Source organism: Tripterygium wilfordii, chromosome 14, assembly GCF_013401445.1.
Source record: "Tripterygium wilfordii isolate XIE 37 chromosome 14, ASM1340144v1, whole genome shotgun sequence".
In the NCBI taxonomy this organism is placed as follows: domain Eukaryota; kingdom Viridiplantae; phylum Streptophyta; class Magnoliopsida; order Celastrales; family Celastraceae; genus Tripterygium; species Tripterygium wilfordii.
The window spans coordinates 11,108,235-11,130,643 of record NC_052245.1 but is presented as its reverse complement, the minus strand read 5'-3'; the positions used below and the strand labels follow the sequence as shown (position 1 = coordinate 11,130,643).

General features: G+C 35.6%; 2 protein-coding genes across 2 annotated transcripts; both read left to right on the top strand.

Annotated features, from left to right (window-relative positions):
* The first annotated feature begins 1,413 nt into the window (after positions 1–1,413).
* On the top strand, positions 1,414–14,406 carry LOC120015534 (cellulose synthase-like protein G3). The gene is made up of 9 exons (XM_038868002.1): positions 1,414–2,130; positions 2,213–2,308; positions 2,397–2,528; positions 2,724–2,936; positions 3,045–3,144; positions 3,256–3,431; positions 3,515–3,865; positions 3,947–4,539; positions 14,291–14,406. The coding sequence occupies exons 1-8, from the start codon at positions 1,537–1,539 to the stop codon at positions 4,505–4,507; spliced, it is 2,223 nt and encodes a 740-aa protein (XP_038723930.1). The 5' UTR covers positions 1,414–1,536; the 3' UTR covers positions 4,508–4,539; positions 14,291–14,406.
* A 3,850-nt stretch (positions 14,407–18,256) lies between these two features.
* LOC120014244 (transcriptional regulator SUPERMAN-like) lies at positions 18,257–19,106 on the top strand. Its single transcript, XM_038866162.1, has 2 exons — positions 18,257–18,263; positions 18,370–19,106. The coding sequence occupies exons 1-2, from the start codon at positions 18,257–18,259 to the stop codon at positions 19,104–19,106; spliced, it is 744 nt and encodes a 247-aa protein (XP_038722090.1).
* The last annotated feature ends 3,303 nt before the right edge of the window (positions 19,107–22,409 follow it).

Here is a 22,409-nt window from a genome sequence, read left to right as displayed (position 1 = left end):
ATGTCCTCAGTGGTCAGAAAATTTTTACATTAAATATATTAAATTATTTTACTATTTTTTGTGTAGACCCCCACTCCAAAAAACATTGAAGCCCCCATTGACGTGAATTTACCCACAATGCCACAAGCCTACTACTTAGAAGTTGGAGCCCATGAGTTACAGAACACCACAAATCCACTCGTTTGCGGTCTATATTCATTAATTGTGAACTCATTATATAAAGAATACCAAAAAAATAATTTAGAGACGCTACCCTCAGACCCCGCAACACTGTTTATGTGCCCTAGCGATCCCAAATCCTGAGTCCACACTGTTTGGGTGAGTCTCTCTCGCACATAGAGAGGTATTTTACCTCAAGTATGATGGCACAAATCCACTTGGATTCTGTGCTTCCAACAACTAGTTGAGATAATTGAAATACCAACTGTTGGGATCTTTATCATTTTCGTTGTGCCTCTCATTTCTCTCTTTTTTTCACCGTTTATTTTGCCCTTCCTAATGATTATGATATTGTACTGGGTATAAGAGAAGTCAACTTCTTCTCTAAAAATTAAGTTATGGATGGGAAACAAGTGAAAGTTGTATCATTGGGATTTGGGAGCTCCGTAATTCGTTTAAAATTATAGAGTCTATAATTTAAATCCAATAGTTTGGGAGATGTGTCACACCACACCACATTATTGTTTTTCTATTTTTAAAATTTATTTAACTTTTTCTCCACCATTAAATTTAAATTGTAGACTCTAGAAAATTGTGGAACCTCAAACGGACGAAATCCGTACCAATCGTATCAAAAAAGGGATTTTGACCTAGGGCTGCATACAAATCAGGCTCTGATGGAACAGTTTGGGCTAGTTTCACGTGCTCAAATCTATTCATATATCTCTATTCTTTGATTTTTCTTTGTTGTAATAGAATATGATGAATTAGGATCAGCAAAACCGTCACGTAAGCAACTTTATTAGGATCAGTAGAAAAAGAAAAAGACAGTGACTTTTGAAGGAGTCCCTGGCCTGTAGGATTCGTACAAAAGCAAAGACAGGCAATTTAAAGGCATTGCATCTCCTAAACGACGTGATTACTGCATCATTTGGCATTTTTCGGTCTGTGAAAGTAAACATGATACTTCAGACGTGCCGTATTGCAATTTGCCAGTGAAAATTCTATGGATGCAGCTGTTTTACCATCTTGGTCTAAGATTTGATCAGCTATACTGTAAGAGTCTTCGTAACCTGTCCAAATTTGGCTGCGTTCTTCAATAATGAGAGGTTTAGAGAAGGTACAGACAGGATTGAATGGTTGTTGATATTTGTCAATAACAAGTATGAGAACCAGGAAAAAAATAAAGTTTTATCCCTTGAAAAAAGTATGATGTAGGCTAAAATTGTCCATATCCTCTGCTTTGCACATACAGTTTGTGGACTAATCAATTTGTGTTCACTCATTTCTTGCCATCTGATCTTTGTTGGATGAGTACAAAGAGAGTATAAATAAGATACTTCACCCTTGTATGGAATCAACTGGAAGCTGCAAACCATGGAGAATACACTCCCTCTTCATGCTTGCCAGTTCCACAAACTCCTTAGTCTCTTCAATAGGGCACATTTATTCATTCACTCCACTGCTCTAGCTTGCTTGATATACTACAGAGCTTTTTATCTTTTCCAAGACCCAGAAACAAGAACAGCTCCTATCTTACCATGGCTTCTAGTATTTGCTTCAGAGATGTTACTCTCCTTTGATTGGTTACTCAGCCAAGCTTTCCGCTGGCGCTCCGTTTCTCGAACTGTTTTTCCAGAGAGATTGCCTAGCGACGATAAGTTACCGGCAATTGATGTAATTATATGCACAGCTGATCCGGATAAGGAGCCTACTGTGGATGTGATGAACACTGTTTTATCGGCTATGGCACTTGATTACCCTCCAGAGAAGTTGAATGTGTATCTCTCTGATGATTCGGGTTCGGATATTACTTTGCATGGTATGAAGGAAGCATGGAAGTTTGGTAGGTGGTGGGTTCCGTTCTGCAAGAAGTATGGAATCAAGACAGGGTGCCCTGAAGCTTACTTTTATGGTGGAAATGATGAAAATAGTTCTTCTGAGTTTATGGCAGACAAGGAAAAGATACATGTATATTAGCCGTTAACATTATGATGTAATAATTTGATCTATCATATGTTCAAATTCAATATACTATTGATCTTTTGCGCAGGAAAAATACGAGATTTTTAAGCAACGTGTAAAAACAGCTAAAGGAAATCACAAGGTTGCCAGCACAAGCAATCGCGATCACTCTGCCATTGTAGAGGTAATTTTGTAGTTATACATGACAGTATTATTGCAAGTACTAAGAATTAATATACCTTGTAGAGATAAGTGATTCATTTTATATGCAGGTGATATATGAAAATTCTGATGAGGGAGCGCAAGAAGATGAGCGAGTTAAGATGCCTCTCCTCATTTACGTTGCTCGGGAGAAAAGGCCTGCTTATCCACACCGTTTCAAAGCTGGAGCGCTGAACGTTCTTGTACCATCTCTTTATATAATCTATTTATGAGTGGTAGAATTGTAGGGGTGTAACCTAAAGCTCATATGTTCAATTCTTGCCCACTATGGGAGCTTTGTGCACGAGAGTTATTTACCGTTTATCGTTTGTCTCTTTACTTCACTTTTACGCTATATATATTAAGTTAATGTGTACCAACTAATGTGTTTTTTGCAGCTTCGGGTGTCTGGATTGATAAGCAATTCCCCCTATATTCTACTGCTAGACTGTGACATGTACTGCAATGACCCAGCCTCTGCGAGGCTAGCAATGTGCTTCCACTGTGATTCCCAGATCTCACCTTCACTAGCATTTGTTCAGTTTCCTCAGAAATTCCACAATATAAGTAAAAACGACATATACGACAGTCAGTATAGATATGTATTCACAGTATGAGATTAGTACCCTTGTATTAGCTTCCTTGTTCATTATATGTAATGTAATAATGTTGTATCTGATATTGTGCATATGATTCTCAATGTACTTGCACCTTCTCAGACATTATGGTATGGTGCTGATGGGCTGAAGGGGCCGATCATGTCAGGAACGAACTTTTATATTAAGCGGGCATCGTTATATGGAAAATCCATGCCAAAAGGTAATTGTTAATATATGTGTAATATTTTGTGTGCTTTCTAGTGATGCTACCTAATTTTGACCTTATACAGACTAAAAACATAATCTGATTGTTAATTTTTTGTGGTTTCAGACCTTGCTGAGCTGAGGATTTCTTTTGGGTCATCCAATGAGTTCATCAAATCAGTTCATCAAGACTACAAGCCTAGAATAAGTAACAGTGAGGAACTTCCAAGCCCAGTACTGCAAAAGGAAACCAAAGTTTTGTGCTCATGCACCTATGAAAATCACACAAAATGGGGTAAAGAGGTAATTCTGTGCATGAAAATGCTCTGTATATCCAGTATACAAATATTTTCTTGATGAAATATTAATGCTTTGGTATTTTGTAGGTAGGGTTTATGTATGGTTCAGTGGTGGAAGATTACTTGACAGGGTTCATCCTACACAGTAGAGGCTGGAGATCAGTTTACCTTGACCCATCAAGACCCCAATTTTTGGGCAGTTCAACTACAAATTTAAATGACCTTGTGGTTCAAGGAACAAGATGGTCCGCTGGGTTGATTGACGTCGCTCTCTCTCGATTCTGCCCTTTTATATATGGACTGCTACGCATGCCTTTTCTTCAGAGCATGTTGTATGCACAACTTGCTTTCTGGCCTCTTTTTCAATCCTTGCCTGCATTGTGCTTAGCCACAATTCCTCAATTGTGCCTATTGAATGGTATCCCTATATATCCACAGGTAACGGCTTGCGCAACATTGATTTATAATGATAAACCTTTCATTAGTACATAATATTTGATGATTTCTTTGGGACTGCAGGTTTCAAGTGCATTCTTTGGCATATTCTTGTTCAATTTTGTATCAGTCCTTTCGAAACATTTGTTGGAGATCATTGTCAGTGCCAGTGGAAACTCGATCAGGACATGGATTAATGAACAGAGGATATTCATGATCAGGGCAGTTACATGCAATTTGAATGGAAGTTTGGATTCTGTAATGAAGAAAATTGGTGTAAGAGAAGCCAGTTTCATGCTGACCAATAAAGTCGTGGACGATGAACAAGTTACTCGGTATCAAATGGGGATTTTTGATTTCCAAACATCAAATATTTTTCTGGTTCCATTGGTTACGCTAGTTACTTTGAATATACTGTCATTCTTTGGGGGAGTCATCAGAATGATTGTTTTCAAGGGCACGGGCAGGAACGCCATATTTCTGCAAGTTATTCTGTCGCTTTACATCTCGGTAGTTAATTACCCTGTGATTGAAGGGATGGTTGTAAGGAAGGACAGAGGTCGTGTCCCATTGTCCGTAACCTTATTATCTGCCACATTTTCGTCGATTTTCTTGGTGTTAGGTTCTTTTATTATTATGTATTAAGTAGGTGATCTTTGTGGACAAGGAATGTCCGGGTTGATGGATCGTACTTAACACAAGAGGGGGGGTGAATTGTGTCCCCAAATTCCGACAGGAATCTCTTTTTATAATTTAAAAGGAAATCAATGTCAATTAACAATTAGCACACAAATTTGAACTCTAATGATTATCCTAATCAATATTCATTTCAATGCAAGATGTGATACAATATGGTGAATGATCAATTATCAAATAATCAAGGAATTGCAAAAACAGATTTTTTCAAACAACACACTGCACACAGATTTTACAACTCAAATTTCACCTAGCAAATCAAGTCAGAATTCAATGAAATTTGGTATGCAGTATCACAATACCCTAATGAATACTATATAAAAAATTCAGATTAAAATTCAAAGTTTAGCCATGTGAACATTGCACGGACAGACTAGTGGTTCAGAAAATTCTGCAATCAAAACACTTAATCAATCAACAAGCAAGCAATGCAATCAAGAAAGTCCACACAACAATTTATAGTAGTTCGGAGACTCTTCTCCTACATCTACTACCTAGGTTCACCAACCTAGGATTTTTCAACCTCCACTAAGGATGTGGTTTTCTCAAGAGCTCCACAAAACTCACAAGGGTTTTTAGGTCACCCTTAAAACTGAAGATTTCAAGACAATCTTCAAACTTTACAACCAAGGGTTTCAAGCACTCCCTTAAACTCAACCTCAACAAGGTTTTTGCCCAATGAAGGGACTTTTACAAGTGTTCGGTATAAATGGTTCACCCAAGGTTTGCACTAAGCAATGGGGTTGAGGAACACTCAAGAATCACAATATCACCTCACGGGTTGGATAGAAAATGAAGAATAATGAGGATTTTCGAATATGAAAATAAGAAGCCAAATGAGAAGCACTCCCTCCTTGCAAAAGCAAAATAGTGAGGAAGCCTTTAGAGTGGCTTGGGTAGAAGCTTGGATTCAATGGCACAAACTAGCTTGGAAGCTTCGAGAACAAGAATTTCTTCAATGTAATTTTGGCTTCTCCAAGTTGGAAAGAGGAAGAACCCCTCTTTATAATTTACCAAGCTCTTGTGATTTCCACCATTGGATCTTTTTCCATCTTCAAATCTCGACCTTCAATTACATGTGCAAATCTTGGCCATTGAATGAATAGATCATTAAATCTTGACCTTACAATATGTAGCCGTTGCACTTGCATTATTTTCCAAGTCTAGCTTTCCAAGATTTGAGTTGTCATGTGCACTTGCAGCCATCTTTGACAATTTGATCAAACTTGCACCAAATCTTGACCTTGGTATCTCCAACAATTTTGTCATCTTTGACCATTTGATCAAACTTACACCAAATCTTGGCCTTGGTATCTCCAATGATTTCCTACAAAATGTGTAGCAACTTGCAACCATCTTTGACTCTAAAAATCAAGTAAGATCTTCTTTTAAGTCAAAAATTGCAAGCAAGAATATGGTCTTATGCACAACCATTGGATTCACCTTTTAAATGGTCATCTTAACCCGTCAAGTCTTGTTGTAATCTGATCCATTCATAATTCAAAACAATTCAATCTCAGCCATAGATTAGTGTACCATTGGAGCTTGTAGTCTTCAAGAATATCTTCATAATCTAAGTCTTGTCTAGTTGCAAAATATACTTTCTCATCTCTTACAAATTTCAACCATTGCATTTGTCCTTTAGCTTCATCAATTGTCTTCTCACAAAAATCTGATCATTGACCTCAATAAAGGAAGCATGTGCAAGATCTTGTTTGATGAAGATAAGAGATCCTTCACGTGACCAAGCATGTCCCTCCAATCTTGACTTCAAACTCTGAATTTGGCAGCACCAATATATCCATATTATACAGCCCTAAGGCTAGTTCCAATCATCAATCAAAATGCCTTTGTGGAAGGTTGATGAACATAGGTTTTTCTTGGTTTTCTAGAGATCCAAGCTCATACTTGAAAACCGGACTTCAATTCACTTGAGTAAACTGAATTCTGAGTGATATAACATCCTCATGATGATTAACCTACAAAGAAATAGGAGGTAGAACTCCCCAATTGCATGTAAGCTCAAAGAGCTTCATATAGAGCGCATAGGTTAATTACATTAGAAAAACAACCCAAAAAATTCATATTACTGCATGATAAATCATTTTATATATATTAGAATGTCCATATAAAATTTCATAACAATCGGAAATCGTTTGGTCACTCAACCAAGCAAATAAGTCACTAATAGTGAAACCGATGAATTCTAAGTGTAAATTCAATGTCATTTTGCAAACTCAGTGTAAATGACATTTTCTCTTAAACTTTACTAGGTCAAATATGTTCATAGTGATAAAACTAAGATGCACACGAAATTTCATTTAAATCGGAGTTCATTTGGTTCACCACGTTCACAAAGAACACATATGCACAAAATTAGGTAAAACCTAGTTTTGGCGGAATTTAAGCATATGACCAAATATATATGTGATGCACTTAATTTATCATGATTATAGTCCTAGAACATATATTAGACCTTCATGTGCATGTGGTTCAAGTTTCAAGTCATTTGGACCTAAGTAAGATAAATTATGATCATTAGAAGATTAATGCCCTAACTTAGTCCATGTATGTTTGTTTCCAAAACTTAATTTCCAGCACTATCTCAAAAATATATAGATACCAAATTCACATAGAGATATACATAAGCCTTCATTTGTATATGCACAATTAAGATATTAAACAATTAACCAAATAGCCATTTAAGCATGTTTTCTAGTATTTTAGGATATGTTCAAGTCAAGCATGCTCACACACATTTTAGTATACAATCATACACAATCATCAAAAACACAATGTTGACTAGACACTAAGTCTTGGTCCAACAATCTCTTCATATTCCATTCGTATAAATATTCAAAAGTAAGAATCAGTATAAACCAATATCTTCCTCAAGAAATCTTCAAAGATGGATACTCCTAACTCTCCACCTGCAAAAAGGTCTAGAACTGATGAAGGTTCTACTTCTAAAGAAGAAGAAGGTGGAGATGATCCCAGATTCAACCTCTCCCCTATAAGGGAAGACGTATACGAGGATGATCCCCAGAAAACCATCGAATCTCTACAAGAAGCTTTGATGGAAACCAAAAGGAGACTTAAAAAAGCAACCGACAAAGTTCAAGACTACAAAAGGCAACTTATGGTTTCAAAGTATGCCATACAAGGTGTTCGATATATGTCATGGGGCAGACAAGCAAGTACTCATGACCCAGATAAATTGCACGAAGCAATCACTGAGATCACAGTACAACTTGGATCTATTGCAGATGGAATAGACAGTGTTCTTTATACCCTAGAATAAAATTCCTGTCCAACAATCTCCCCCTTTTTGATGATTCCAAAATGTGCAATGTAGTTTTCTAAAGATGTACCATTTTTTTTTAAGAACTACAATCTTTATCCAAACACTATATTCTTTCTCCCCCCTTTTTGTAATTATCAAAAAAATCTTAAGGTTTAATTGAAATTCTCATTTTATACTCAAATTCTTAATTGTTTCAAATCATGCAAATGAAGTGAGCTATATATCGAGTACAAAGTAATTTTCATATTAGCTCCCCCTTACTTCAAGCATAGTAGCATACATACTTCTCACCAAAACATGGCAAATGCACTCCCCCTTAAACTTTGGTCTATAAACCATTTCATATGTCAATTCAAGTACTAGTTTAAGGATGCACCATGCTTGATACAAGATAAGTATGTTTCGTCAATAAAAGCTCAAATACTAAATATCACATGAAAGTATGCCAATTTAGAATATGTCATTTTAATGCATCTTTTCTAATCATTATCTCTTCCCCATAATGTAATCAATCAAGAGGGAATAGGGAGAGGAGTTCACACCAACCAAATACATGCGTTCATGAATAGTAATAAAAGCACACTAGAAGTCATGTATTCCACATATTGCTTCCAAATTATAGAGATGCAACAAGTTCACTTAAGAAACTTAACATACGTTCTATCTTTTTCAATTAATGATAAAACATGAATTTCTAGACTTAGGGCATGCTCCCCCTTCAATTATGCATACCAATGAATATTTGAGAAAATATGCATACCACATATCATCAAAAATCAAACATTCCAAATGCAATTGAGTTAAAGTTAAGCATCTAACAAAAATAATGCAAAGGAGTTTAAAGGTTTAAGAAATGACCGTCGAAACCCTCCTAGCTTTTTGTTTGAGCATCTTGATGATATTCCTTTAATATTTGTTCCTTCCTTAGAGTGTTTGTGCTTGTCCATGTTTTGAATATATTTTCCTTGATTTAAAGTTGCTCCCCCAAGGGTTGCACACTTTCCTCACCAATTGGTGTTGCTTCATCATTTCAGATCTTCATCTTCTTTTGAGCTATTCACCAATGGTGCATCCTCATCCAAGATAAGTACCCCACGGGTACCATTTTAGATTAACTCCTTGGGATGTCCAAGGTCCTTCAAATCTGAAAATTATTTCTCTACAAGCACATTGACCTCAAGTGTGGTTATATCATAAAAATTAACACAAACACTTTCCTTAACCATTCTAGGCTTAGCATCAAAAGCATTGTGTGCACTAGAAAGAGATAAGTAATCAAGAAGAATACAAGTATCACTTTTATCATCAAACTTCTCCAGATTTTCTTTTGTATTCAAGAAAAAGCATCTTTAAATTAAAACTCCTAAAGTGGATAACTTTAGGTTTTCTCTTCATACAAAAATTACAAAAATAATTTGTTCAATGATTTTCTCATATTCAACCTTTGTCATACATATCATGCATTTCATGCTTAATTTGCAATCTTTTTCAATAAAGATTAAAAATAGTATAAATGCATAACTCTCATACAACATCCAAGCATCATATAACCTAATAAAATCGTTTTCAATGACAATCATTAAAAATCATATTTGGGCAGCCCTTCATTTAGGTTCTAGCATTCAATTTTTTTTTTATTATTATTATTATTTTTATATATATATATATATATTTTTTTAAAAAGAAACAAATCAATATAGCCTAGTATCCCAAACTAATGCATAGCACATCTAAATAAAGTGTGATCAAGACGTTTTAGGTATCCAAACTTTAGATCCTTTAGGGTTAGTGGCCACAATTGCATATACATTAATATTAAAAGAATTCTTCACATATGCTTTCACATCAATATCACACAAACCCTTTGACACCCACAACCTCCTTAGGTGAACTCTCCTTAGTCTAGGATGAGTTTCCCTAGAGGTACTAGTCTCACCCATGGGATGAGCTAGCTTGGCCTTGCCTTTTGAAGGCTTGGCTATGGTACTAACACTACTCAAGGTTTCTTTGAGTTTCGTAGGATCAAATCCAAGTCCACTCTTATCAAGGTAGTGTCTTTGAGAGGCAAGCAACTCATCAAGCTTTGATGAACTCATAGAGAATTTAGAAAATTGTATTTCTAACATCCTATACTTTTCTTTCACATCATCAAGCTCAAGTTGCAAAGAAGTGGAGTTGTTCAAAATTATACATTCATGCTCATCCCATGTTCTCAACTCTTGTTCTAACTCATTCACTCTAGCATGCAAGGCATCCAAATCATGAATCTTTGAAGTATTACAATTTGCGATGTTACTACTAGAAGCATGCATAGATAATTCATTTCTAAGATTTTCATTTTCTTTCATCAAAGCATCAAGAGATAAATATATATTATCATGCTTTGCATTTAGATCAACATACTTATCATTCAAGTCATTAATCTCATCCACATGTGATTTCTCAATTTTCACAAGCCTAGATATTTCTTTTGTAGCATGCTTGTATTTAGAAATTAAGTCACCATGAGCATCACATAATTCATCATACACATTACTCAATTCATCATAAGTGGGTAGTGTAGAATCATTTACCATATCATCCGGAATGGATAATAACTCTTCTTCCTTTGCCACCAAGCAAAGGTTGGCCTTGATTTCTTCCTCTTTATCACTAGAGGTCTCCTCCACTTTGGTCACTAGGCACACATCGCCATTTGACCTTTCATACTTTCTTTCCAACATTTCCCAAACTTGCTTTGCATTTGTACATCCGGAAATATGGTCAAGTCCACACCTACTAAGAGAGATATGAAAGAGATTAATAGCATAAACATTTAAGCACATTAATTCAATGTCCTTATTTGTCCATTCATCCCCTCTACTCCTACTAGGACAATGAGGACCATCCTTTACTACCCTTCATACGTCTATGCCTCTAGATTTAATAAATATTCTCATTCTATTCTTCCAAAATGGATAGTCACCATCAAAGATAGGTGGAATATCCATAGAAAGGCTTTCGGCCTCAACATGCAAATTTGTGTAAGTCATAAAAATGCTAATAAGGGTGTTAATCCTATGTTTTAGCAAACCTGCTCCGATACCAATTGATGGATCGTACTTAACACAAGAGGGGGGGGGTGAATTGTGTCCCCAAATTCCGACAGGAATCTCTTTTTATAATTTAAAAGGAAATCAATGTCAATTAACAATTAGCACACAAATTTGAACTCTAATGATTATCCTAATCAATATTCATTTCAATGCAAGATGTGATACAATATGGTGAATGATCAATTATCAAATAATCAAGGAATTGCAAAAACAGATTTTTTTCAAACAACACACTGCACACAGATTTTACAACTCAAATTTCACCTAGCAAATCAAGTCAGAATTCAATGAAATTTGGTATGCAGTATCACAATACCCTAATGAATACTATATAAAAAATTCAGATTAAAATTCAAAGTTTAGCCATGTGAACATTGCACGGACAGACTAGTGGTTCAGAAAATTCTGCAATCAAAACACTTAATCAATCAACAAGCAAGCAATGCAATCAAGAAAGTCCACACAACAATTTATAGTAGTTCGGAGACTCTTCTCCTACATCTACTACCTAGGTTCACCAACCTAGGATTTTTCAACCTCCACTAAGGATGTGGTTTTCTCAAGAGCTCCACAAAACTCACAAGGGTTTTTAGGTCACCCTTAAAACTGAAGATTTCAAGACAATCTTCAAACTTTACAACCAAGGGTTTCAAGCACTCCCTTAAACTCAACCTCAACAAGGTTTTTGCCCAATGAAGGGACTTTTACAAGTGTTCGGTATAAATGGTTCACCCAAGGTTTGCACTAAGCAATGGGGTTGAGGAACACTCAAGAATCACAATATCACCTCACGGGTTGGATAGAAAATGAAGAATAATGAGGATTTTCGAATATGAAAATAAGAAGCCAAATGAGAAGCACTCCCTCCTTGCAAAAGCAAAATAGTGAGGAAGCCTTTAGAGTGGCTTGGGTAGAAGCTTGGATTCAATGGCACAAACTAGCTTGGAAGCTTCGAGAACAAGAATTTCTTCAATGTAATTTTGGCTTCTCCAAGTTGGAAAGAGGAAGAACCCCTCTTTATAATTTACCAAGCTCTTGTGATTTCCACCATTGGATCTTTTTCCATCTTCAAATCTCGACCTTCAATTACATGTGCAAATCTTGGCCATTGAATGAATAGATCATTAAATCTTGACCTTACAATATGTAGCCGTTGCACTTGCATTATTTTCCAAGTCTAGCTTTCCAAGATTTGAGTTGTCATGTGCACTTGCAGCCATCTTTGACAATTTGATCAAACTTGCACCAAATCTTGACCTTGGTATCTCCAACAATTTTGTCATCTTTGACCATTTGATCAAACTTACACCAAATCTTGGCCTTGGTATCTCCAATGATTTCCTACAAAATGTGTAGCAACTTGCAACCATCTTTGACTCTAAAAATCAAGTAAGATCTTCTTTTAAGTCAAAAATTGCAAGCAAGAATATGGTCTTATGCACAACCATTGGATTCACCTTTTAAATGGTCATCTTAACCCGTCAAGTCTTGTTGTAATCTGATCCATTCATAATTCAAAACAATTCAATCTCAGCCATAGATTAGTGTACCATTGGAGCTTGTAGTCTTCAAGAATATCTTCATAATCTAAGTCTTGTCTAGTTGCAAAATATACTTTCTCATCTCTTACAAATTTCAACCATTGCATTTGTCCTTTAGCTTCATCAATTGTCTTCTCACAAAAATCTGATCATTGACCTCAATAAAGGAAGCATGTGCAAGATCTTGTTTGATGAAGATAAGAGATCCTTCACGTGACCAAGCATGTCCCTCCAATCTTGACTTCAAACTCTGAATTTGGCAGCACCAATATATCCATATTATACAGCCCTAAGGCTAGTTCCAATCATCAATCAAAATGCCTTTGTGGAAGGTTGATGAACATAGGTTTTTCTTGGTTTTCTAGAGATCCAAGCTCATACTTGAAAACCGGACTTCAATTCACTTGAGTAAACTGAATTCTGAGTGATATAACATCCTCATGATGATTAACCTACAAAGAAATAGGAGGTAGAACTCCCCAATTGCATGTAAGCTCAAAGAGCTTCATATAGAGCGCATAGGTTAATTACATTAGAAAAACAACCCAAAAAATTCATATTACTGCATGATAAATCATTTTATATATATTAGAATGTCCATATAAAATTTCATAACAATCGGAAATCGTTTGGTCACTCAACCAAGCAAATAAGTCACTAATAGTGAAACCGATGAATTCTAAGTGTAAATTCAATGTCATTTTGCAAACTCAGTGTAAATGACATTTTCTCTTAAACTTTACTAGGTCAAATATGTTCATAGTGATAAAACTAAGATGCACACGAAATTTCATTTAAATCGGAGTTCATTTGGTTCACCACGTTCACAAAGAACACATATGCACAAAATTAGGTAAAACCTAGTTTTGGCGGAATTTAAGCATATGACCAAATATATATGTGATGCACTTAATTTATCATGATTATAGTCCTAGAACATATATTAGACCTTCATGTGCATGTGGTTCAAGTTTCAAGTCATTTGGACCTAAGTAAGATAAATTATGATCATTAGAAGATTAATGCCCTAACTTAGTCCATGTATGTTTGTTTCCAAAACTTAATTTCCAGCACTATCTCAAAAATATATAGATACCAAATTCACATAGAGATATACATAAGCCTTCATTTGTATATGCACAATTAAGATATTAAACAATTAACCAAATAGCCATTTAAGCATGTTTTCTAGTATTTTAGGATATGTTCAAGTCAAGCATGCTCACACACATTTTAGTATACAATCATACACAATCATCAAAAACACAATGTTGACTAGACACTAAGTCTTGGTCCAACAATCTCTTCATATTCCATTCGTATAAATATTCAAAAGTAAGAATCAGTATAAACCAATATCTTCCTCAAGAAATCTTCAAGGATGGATACTCCTAACTCTCCACCTGCAAAAAGGTCTAGAACTGATGAAGGTTCTACTTCTAAAGAAGAAGAAGGTGGAGATGATCCCAGATTCAACCTCTCCCCTATAAGGGAAGACGTATACGAGGATGATCCCCAGAAAACCATCGAATCTCTACAAGAAGCTTTGATGGAAACCAAAAGGAGACTTAAAAAAGCAACCGACAAAGTTCAAGACTACAAAAGGCAACTTATGGTTTCAAAGTATGCCATACAAGGTGTTCGATATATGTCATGGGGCAGACAAGCAAGTACTCATGACCCAGATAAATTGCACGAAGCAATCACTGAGATCACAGTACAACTTGGATCTATTGCAGATGGAATAGACAGTGTTCTTTATACCCTAGAATAAAATTCCTGTCCAACACGGGTCCCTTTCGTCCTGTAACTAGTCTGTACGTGTGACTGGTTTTATCATTCATGGATTACGGTCAGTTGTGTTGGAGAATGATTGGATTGATTGATAATAACTTGCCTTTTCTTCATGCCTGATGAGGACAAACATGATATGATAGATGATGTTCCTGCTATGTTTATAATTTCCGAATAATTGTAGTATTAGCAGTCCAACCTTAAATAATGAGACCGTTCTGTTTTGGCTCATTATGTGTAGTATTTAGCTTAACGAATCTAACGAAATATGTTCCGTTTCAACAAAAATCATATTCATTATGATCGAAACGTGGAATGTTTTGAGTTTAAATCCAATTGTCTAAAATTGTCATGTCCAATTGCGATGAATTCGTTATGCTAAATACTACACATTGACAATTTTCTAAAATGTTACAAAAAATTTTGATGTACCAAAATGGTGGAGCGGTCATAGGTCCTCCCCAATCCCATTATGAGACTCGAGAGTGACGAAAAACTACTACTCAAAACTTTGTTTTCATAGTGCAATAACGGCCACACTTTTTTAGAGGATATTCCATTTCAATCACTCAAGAAGAGACTAGTAGGAGGGAAGATTATTAGAAAATTAATCGAAATATGTAGAGTGCGTCCAAGTTCGTTATGCGTAGTATTTAGCTTAACGAATCTAACGAAATATGTTTCGTTTCAACAAAAATCAAATTCATCGTGATCAAAATGTGGAATGTTTTGAGTTTAAATCCGATGGTCTAAAATTGTCATGCCCAATCACGATAAATTTGTTATGCTAAATACCACACATTTACAATTTTCTAAAATGTTACAAAAAATTTCGACGTACCAAAATGGAGCAGCGGTCATAGGTCCTCCCCAATCCCATTATGAGACTCGAGAGTGACTGGAAAACTACCACTCAAAACTTTGTTTTCAAAGTGCAATAACGATCACACTTTTTGGAGGATATTCCACTCAATCGCTCAAGAAGAGACTAGTAAGAGGGAAGATTTTGGTCCCTCCCAAATCCCAATAATTGACTAGTATTTATAACGACATTGAAACACACTGCCCTACCAAGTACCACTTGCGAAAAAGGACATCACATGTTTTAACTTGCCTGAGATAAAAAGTATAACTCAAATTGGGTGTTGTAGAAGAACTTGCAAAACTCAATAGCCATTTTGTTATATGTGTCATGTGATATAACAATGGGCTTCAACCAATCGAGAAGTGGGCCTACCTCCCTACGGGTAATAGTACTATTATATTCGTAATGTCACATGATGTGTCATGTTGACCTGACATGTGTCATTTTATTTGTCCATAATAGAGATGGAAATGAATTTGTAGTGAAAAAGGTACCATTTTGGGGAGAAACCTTTACTCAAGAGGATAAAAATGAATAAGGAGGTGGGTCAAGCGAGACAAATCTGACTTTTCCAAACCAAGCTGAGGAGGAGAGTCAAGTGGATGGAGATGGAGGAGGTGGTGACTGCCAGAGCTTTCAACATTTAAGTGGATGGAGATGGAGGAGGTGGTGACTGCCAGAGCTTTCAACATTTGGACTTTGGTGGGCCTTGGGCTCATTCAATATCAATCCAGGAATTGCTCATCTAGACTGAGTAATGGGCTTAACCACATAGTTTAAGCCCAATAACCTGGTCCATTAAGTAAGCAACCCATTTGGTCAGTAATTAACTAATTATAACTCCTTTTCTCTGTCAAATCCATCGTTGACAAACATGGAAATCATATACATATATGCGAACATTAATATTTTTTTCCTTCATAAAATGCTGGTGGCAATTGTCAACCTCAATCTTGATTCTTGAACTATGAGTGGAAGAAACGGCACCGTGTAATGTACTGGGGCAAACACTGCAGTTTCGGCTGTAGAACCTTATATAATAACAACTATATATGGCATTGCATGGACTCACTCAATTGGCTACTAGTTTCAATGAATCTGACATAAATTTGGGCAGGATCTTTTGTCTACATGGCTTGTCTGACGAAACTCTCCTTTTTATCATGAAATGCTAAGATAAATCTGGTTGGGTGCACTGAGATTATTCCTGTCTATGTTGTGTGTGTGAAAACTCAATGCTTTCTTTTTTTTTTTTGAGATACAACTAAAGTAGATATAATGCTATACTACAACACACTACTCAGAGTATTACATCCAGGCAAAAAAGTGTGTTGTAGTGGAAACTTATATACTACTTCAGAGGAACTAATCTAACCGATGTGGGAGTACACAGGAGGTAGACAACAGTACTTCAACCACTATCGAACCAACACACACACTCCACTCACATTCTCACGTGAGCTACATTTGTTTTTTTGAATGAAAAGAAAAAAATGGCAGTAGTCATTGCAAGGACGTAGGTAATATAATATTAACATGCTACCTCTCTTTTAATTGAGGAAAAGTAAATACAGCATTACTCTAATTAATCATTCAATCAATAGTCATGATTAGGTTCATGAAAAATGTCTGGTCACTTGGAATAAGAATAATGCTTGAGATCTCAAAATATGACCCCTAAGTATTGGATGTTAAGTGAGTTCTACATGTGTGTTTATAATCAATGGTTATTTCACATGTCACATATATTTTGAGGGTAAAATGATGGTCATATTTTGGGAGTCTATAGCATTACTCAATAAAAATAAATATGTTGTAATGTGAAAGTATTCTTATTATAAATTAATCAATCGGAGCCATGCCACGGTTTATAACTAAAGGGAAATGTTATTCAGTGCCATTAGTGCATTGGATAAATGACATAAATATGCTTTGGAGTCTAAAAAAACCTATTATCTATTGGTATCTGTATTTTAAGGTAAATAAAAAATTAGATGATAGATTGTCTATCCAAGGTTTTGAAAATCGGACTAGTCCTCGAACCGAAAAACCCTTCGGTTCACGGTTTAAATGATAAATCGGGGTCAAAACCAGGTTCTACCGACCGATTATGTTAAATTTACCTGATCAGACAAGTACCCGTCACCGGATGAACCGGTTCGACCGGCCAGCCAGTCCGGTTTTCAAAACCCTGTGTCTATCACATATGTCATGCTTGGTGAATCTTTAACTATTGACCTGCTTAATAAGACCCTAAAACGAATTAAGTTGGATGGATTTAATTCATTTCATCCAAATATATATGTTTGTTTCGAATTATCCGTTTAATTAATGTATGGGCCGTCACTTATATATACCTGGTCGCCTAATTAAGGGGCATTGAAGAGATCAATGTTGAGGTAGCTATTTGTTATATATATAGATATAATTAACTAATTAATTAATAGTTGATTAGTTCAAGCAAAGATATATATGATTCATGCACTTCAATTGATTGGTTCAGACGTTGAACTCATTGAACCTGCCACGAACATTGAACACAGTTACATGATCCCATTTAACACTCACTTGAGTTCAAGTACTAGATTCTTGTGTAATGGGTCCAGTACTGACCAGACCATAGTAATTAACTTTGTATTTCTTTCATGTTAATTAATCATGATTTATTGAACAATTAATTAACCTTGTGGGACATGGCATATATGGACACATTGACACAATTAAGCTCAAGGGAGCTTGACCTATGTTGTCCAATACCAGATTGGCTGTGACCCAAAAAGTCTTATTTCCCTCTCCAAGTTTTGACCCAATAGTGTTATATAGAGAAGATGTCAAGCTCATTGAGAGAATCACTAAAGTTAAGACCCCATCTTGTGGGTCACAACGTTAAGAGAAACATCCAATAGATTGAGCCAGTTATGGAAAAAGAGTATAAACCTGCCAGTTTGAGGATCTACATATAGTAACTAGTGACCAAGCATATGAGACACACCCCCTCTCAGTCCCTCTCTCTTTTTCTTTGGGATTTTGAGCTGCTTTTGATGAGCTTTCTCTCTCTGCAAACTTCATCATTCAACTTTCCTGGAGATCCAAAACCCTATGGAAGGTTAGTTTTTCTTATATATTTGTTTCGGGTTAATTTTTTTTATTTTTTATTTTCTTTGATATGATTTGAATGAGACTGTGGTGTGTCTTTATTGATTTCTTGTTAGGTTTGAGTGAAACAGAAAAGGAGAAAAACAAAATGGAGAATTTTTTTTTGAAAGATCATGGTATTGTTGGTAGTAGTCGTAGTAGTCGTAGATGCATTAATAGAGATTGCAACCACAATTACTACAACAACAGCATGGTTAAAGATTCATGGTATGGAGAAGACAATTATCTTTCTGGGTTTTCATGGCCTCCAAGAGCTTACACTTGTAGCTTTTGCAAGAGGGAATTTAGATCTGCTCAAGCACTTGGTGGACACATGAATGTTCATAGGAGAGACCGAGCCAGGCTAAGACAATCACCTCCAACTCCAAGAGATCATGTTGTTGGTCATGGTCATAGTCATGGTCATTGCTCTAAATTTCTAAACCTCAACCTTAGCCCTAAATTTGCTAACCCTAATTTCACTTCTTCTTCCTCATCATCAACATCATTGGTTTCTACTACTACTTTCTCTTGCACGTTGCCCTCTTTGGTTTCTCCTTCTTCTACATCACTTGGTGAGAAGAAGATTTGGGATAACCATGATCATTTGAGCCCGAGAAGCGCTGATTTGGGGAGGAAGATGAAGAGTATTGCAACAACATATTTTGGAGATGACCAAGAATTTGAGGGTTTTGTAAGTAGAGATGGGTGTAAGCTTTTTAAGAAAGCTGAGATTGTTAGATTGGACTTGGAGATTGGTCTAATCAGTGACTCAAAGGAGGATTTGGACTTGGAGCTTCGACTAGGATACTAATTAATATGAGACTTTCAACCACTACTAGTCCTCAGAACTCATCAACATCAAGATAATTTGGAGATCATTTTTAATATAAGACGTTTAATTCCATCAGTATTTACTAATTCGCGCTTAATACTTAGCACGGTGTATGTTATTTTGATTCATTTGGAATTTCTCCTGCCATGTTTTTCCTTCCTTTCTGGATAAATTACATCATTCTTTTTCTCTAGCTATATATTATGGTTAAATTGGTGTTTGGTTCTTTTTAGGTTAACTGTAACTTAACAGCATAAATTGTATATGGTTTACCTAAGAAAGGAGAAGAAATAATTTTTTTACTGGCTGACCTCCAAACCTCAAATTTGGTTTTCAATTCGTTGGAATTCTATGTGAAATGATTAAGTCGTCTTGCTCTTGTGAAATACCATGCAAGCTGGCCTGGTTAAATGAATTATATAAGATTACTATTTACTAGAGCGTTAATTAATTTGATGGTCACCAACATTATGATCTTGAAACCTTGCTAATATAAAATATCTAGTTAAACTACAAAGATGATGCAAGGATTAGAAAGGTTTCAAGATATTTTGGTCCTTGCCCAACTATATATAAATGTACGTACGTATGTATGTATATAAGCAATCCTCGTATCCCACAACAGCAGCAAATTAGAGTCCATGCAATGAACTAGGGGAAGGATTGCACTGAGTAGCTATATATATATACACACATATATAAAGACTGTGTTGACATGAAAATGAGATATATATTTGTCTGAAACCTACAACACTACAAAGCATACAAGAGAGAGGAGACCGAGGAAAACTGACTTCCATAACAGTATGACAAGTCATTTTCCGCACATTCAGCTTAGCTAGCTATCAATCATGATGACACCATATCATATTTTGGAACCAAGTTCCAACACAAACCCCAGGTGACGACACCGTTTCAGTACAGGGTCTAAGCTAAAAAAAAAACCTTCAGATATGAATCATAACATGCTTTTCACACAAATAATATGCCAAAACAGATTTTCATTTCTCTCTCTATATACATTTGCACAATTATAGCACTTTTTATTCGCAGTACAAATAATAATGAGTAAAAATGAAGGGTTTTCATGTGCAGGGGATACGTAATCTGTCATTTTGCATTTGCATATATAGCATCGTTTGACTGCAAATAGTGAATTGATTTGATGGTTTTTCCCAAAATGTGATGGGTTTGCATGTTCCCGACAATGTGTGGGGTGTCAAATGGTATGATGGCTTTCCTTAAATAGAATGAGAAGTCCAGCTCAGTTCAAAGCATTTCAAACAAACTCAGAGACAGTAAGTAACTCTTTCCCAAGATATACAGTACATACTCAGTCGAGCCAGACTCATCGATCAGATACTAACAAACCCTCCCAACATTAATGTTTAGAGCATCCAATGGATCAGCTGAAGCATGTAAGGGGTCCAAAAGAGGAGGAGTACCCCACACGTGGATCCGTGAACATACAAAAACTAGAGAATAAGAAAGGAGAGACAAATAAGAGGGAGAAGAAGATGGCAATGTATCTACTTTTGTGCAAGTGTGAAGCGCATGTATAGCATGATAGCATCGCATATTAACTCCAAAGTCTCTATCCCACGCCCCTTGCATTTTTACTTTTTAGCTCACTCTTGCCTTTTTGTTCTCCTTATCACCAAAATATATATATATATATATATATACATTTATAAATTATTATATGTAAGTATTCTAGGGCGGCTGGATTTATTTAGACTTTTATACTGGCTTAATAAAGGCCCAACAATCGGCCCAAACTTCGGCCCAAGAATTGTTTTCAATATCCAAGAGTAGATTGTAGGCGGCTGTATATCCAAAACTGGCTCCTGAAGCACCCAAATCCAATGACAAACCAAAACAAACAAAAACATTCTTAAAAAAAACGCAAAATCGATGTGTGCTGAAAATGTCACTTGTGAATACCTACAACTTGCAAAACGACACTCAGTATAAATTTTGACATCACACATGGATTTTTTTTTAATTAATATTATATTGTTGCAAGAACCTTCCATTCATGCTGACGTGGCATGCCAAATCATAGTTGCAGCTGCTGCTTCTTTTTATAATATTTTTCAAACAATCATATAGTGCCTGTTTGGTAGGGTGATTAAGAAAAAATCGGTACCAAACATATCACTCAACAATTTATTTCACAGTTTACGATCTAATTTATCTTTTCAGTTTATAAACTAACTTATAAATTCTACCAAACCGTACCATAGTTTCAATTGTAAAGTTCATTCATGCACATGAACAAGTGCTTCATGTAATTGTCGTAAAATGATTTTGCCGCTTTAATTTGATACCATCTGGAAATGGATTCTTTGTCAAAGATATTGAATAAATATATACTCCATTTCTGTTTGGTTAAATTTTCAATTCAGATTCAATAGGGATTCCAGCAATACATGTCTCAAGTCATCTCAGTGCATGTATGACATTATTTATTGGGTGTGATACATCATGGTCACGATTCATTGAAAATCATATCCAATAAATAAGTGTCATACATACACTAGGACACTTTTGGGACATGTATTGCTGAGATCATAATGATTTTTATTTTCGATTTTCATTTAATCGATTTTGTCATTGCCGCTAAAGCATAATGAACTGGCACTAATCAAGCATATGCATTACGATACTATATACAATACTCACATTGTTCTCATTGGCAAAATAAAATTTCTTCCATTTGTTGTAAATTGATTGCATTATATATAATTACAAGAGTAATTAATCACAACTACAATTCTTGAGGATCGATGTACTTAGCTAGGCCTAGCCTAGCTAGAAATTTGAAGGATATGAACATGTTTTAATTAATTATATTAGTAAACGCGTAGTTTGGCCGTCTTAGGATTCCACAGAAGAAAAAGGAGATATACAAAAAAAGCCACAAAAAAGACATTTGGTATGTTAGGGATTATATATCCATTAAAAACTAATTAGTAGTGATGGGTTACATCAAATTATTCTCTTTTGAACTGCTCCTAGCTCCAATTTTGCTTAATTCCTCCTATGTGATTATGCCTAGACTAGAGTTCTCATTGTTTTATTAATTGGAGATGGCTTAGGTTAAGTGAATGAGATGGCTGGCAGGTGTATAAGAGGACACTAATACTTCTTTGGTGACATAAATAAATGTCTCTGCTTGGTCCCCCAGAAGATCAAGATCTCTATTTCTAGGCATACATGATGAGGCAAGCAATTAGGTCACATGATACTTCCAAATTCATTACATTTCACTCTACATGA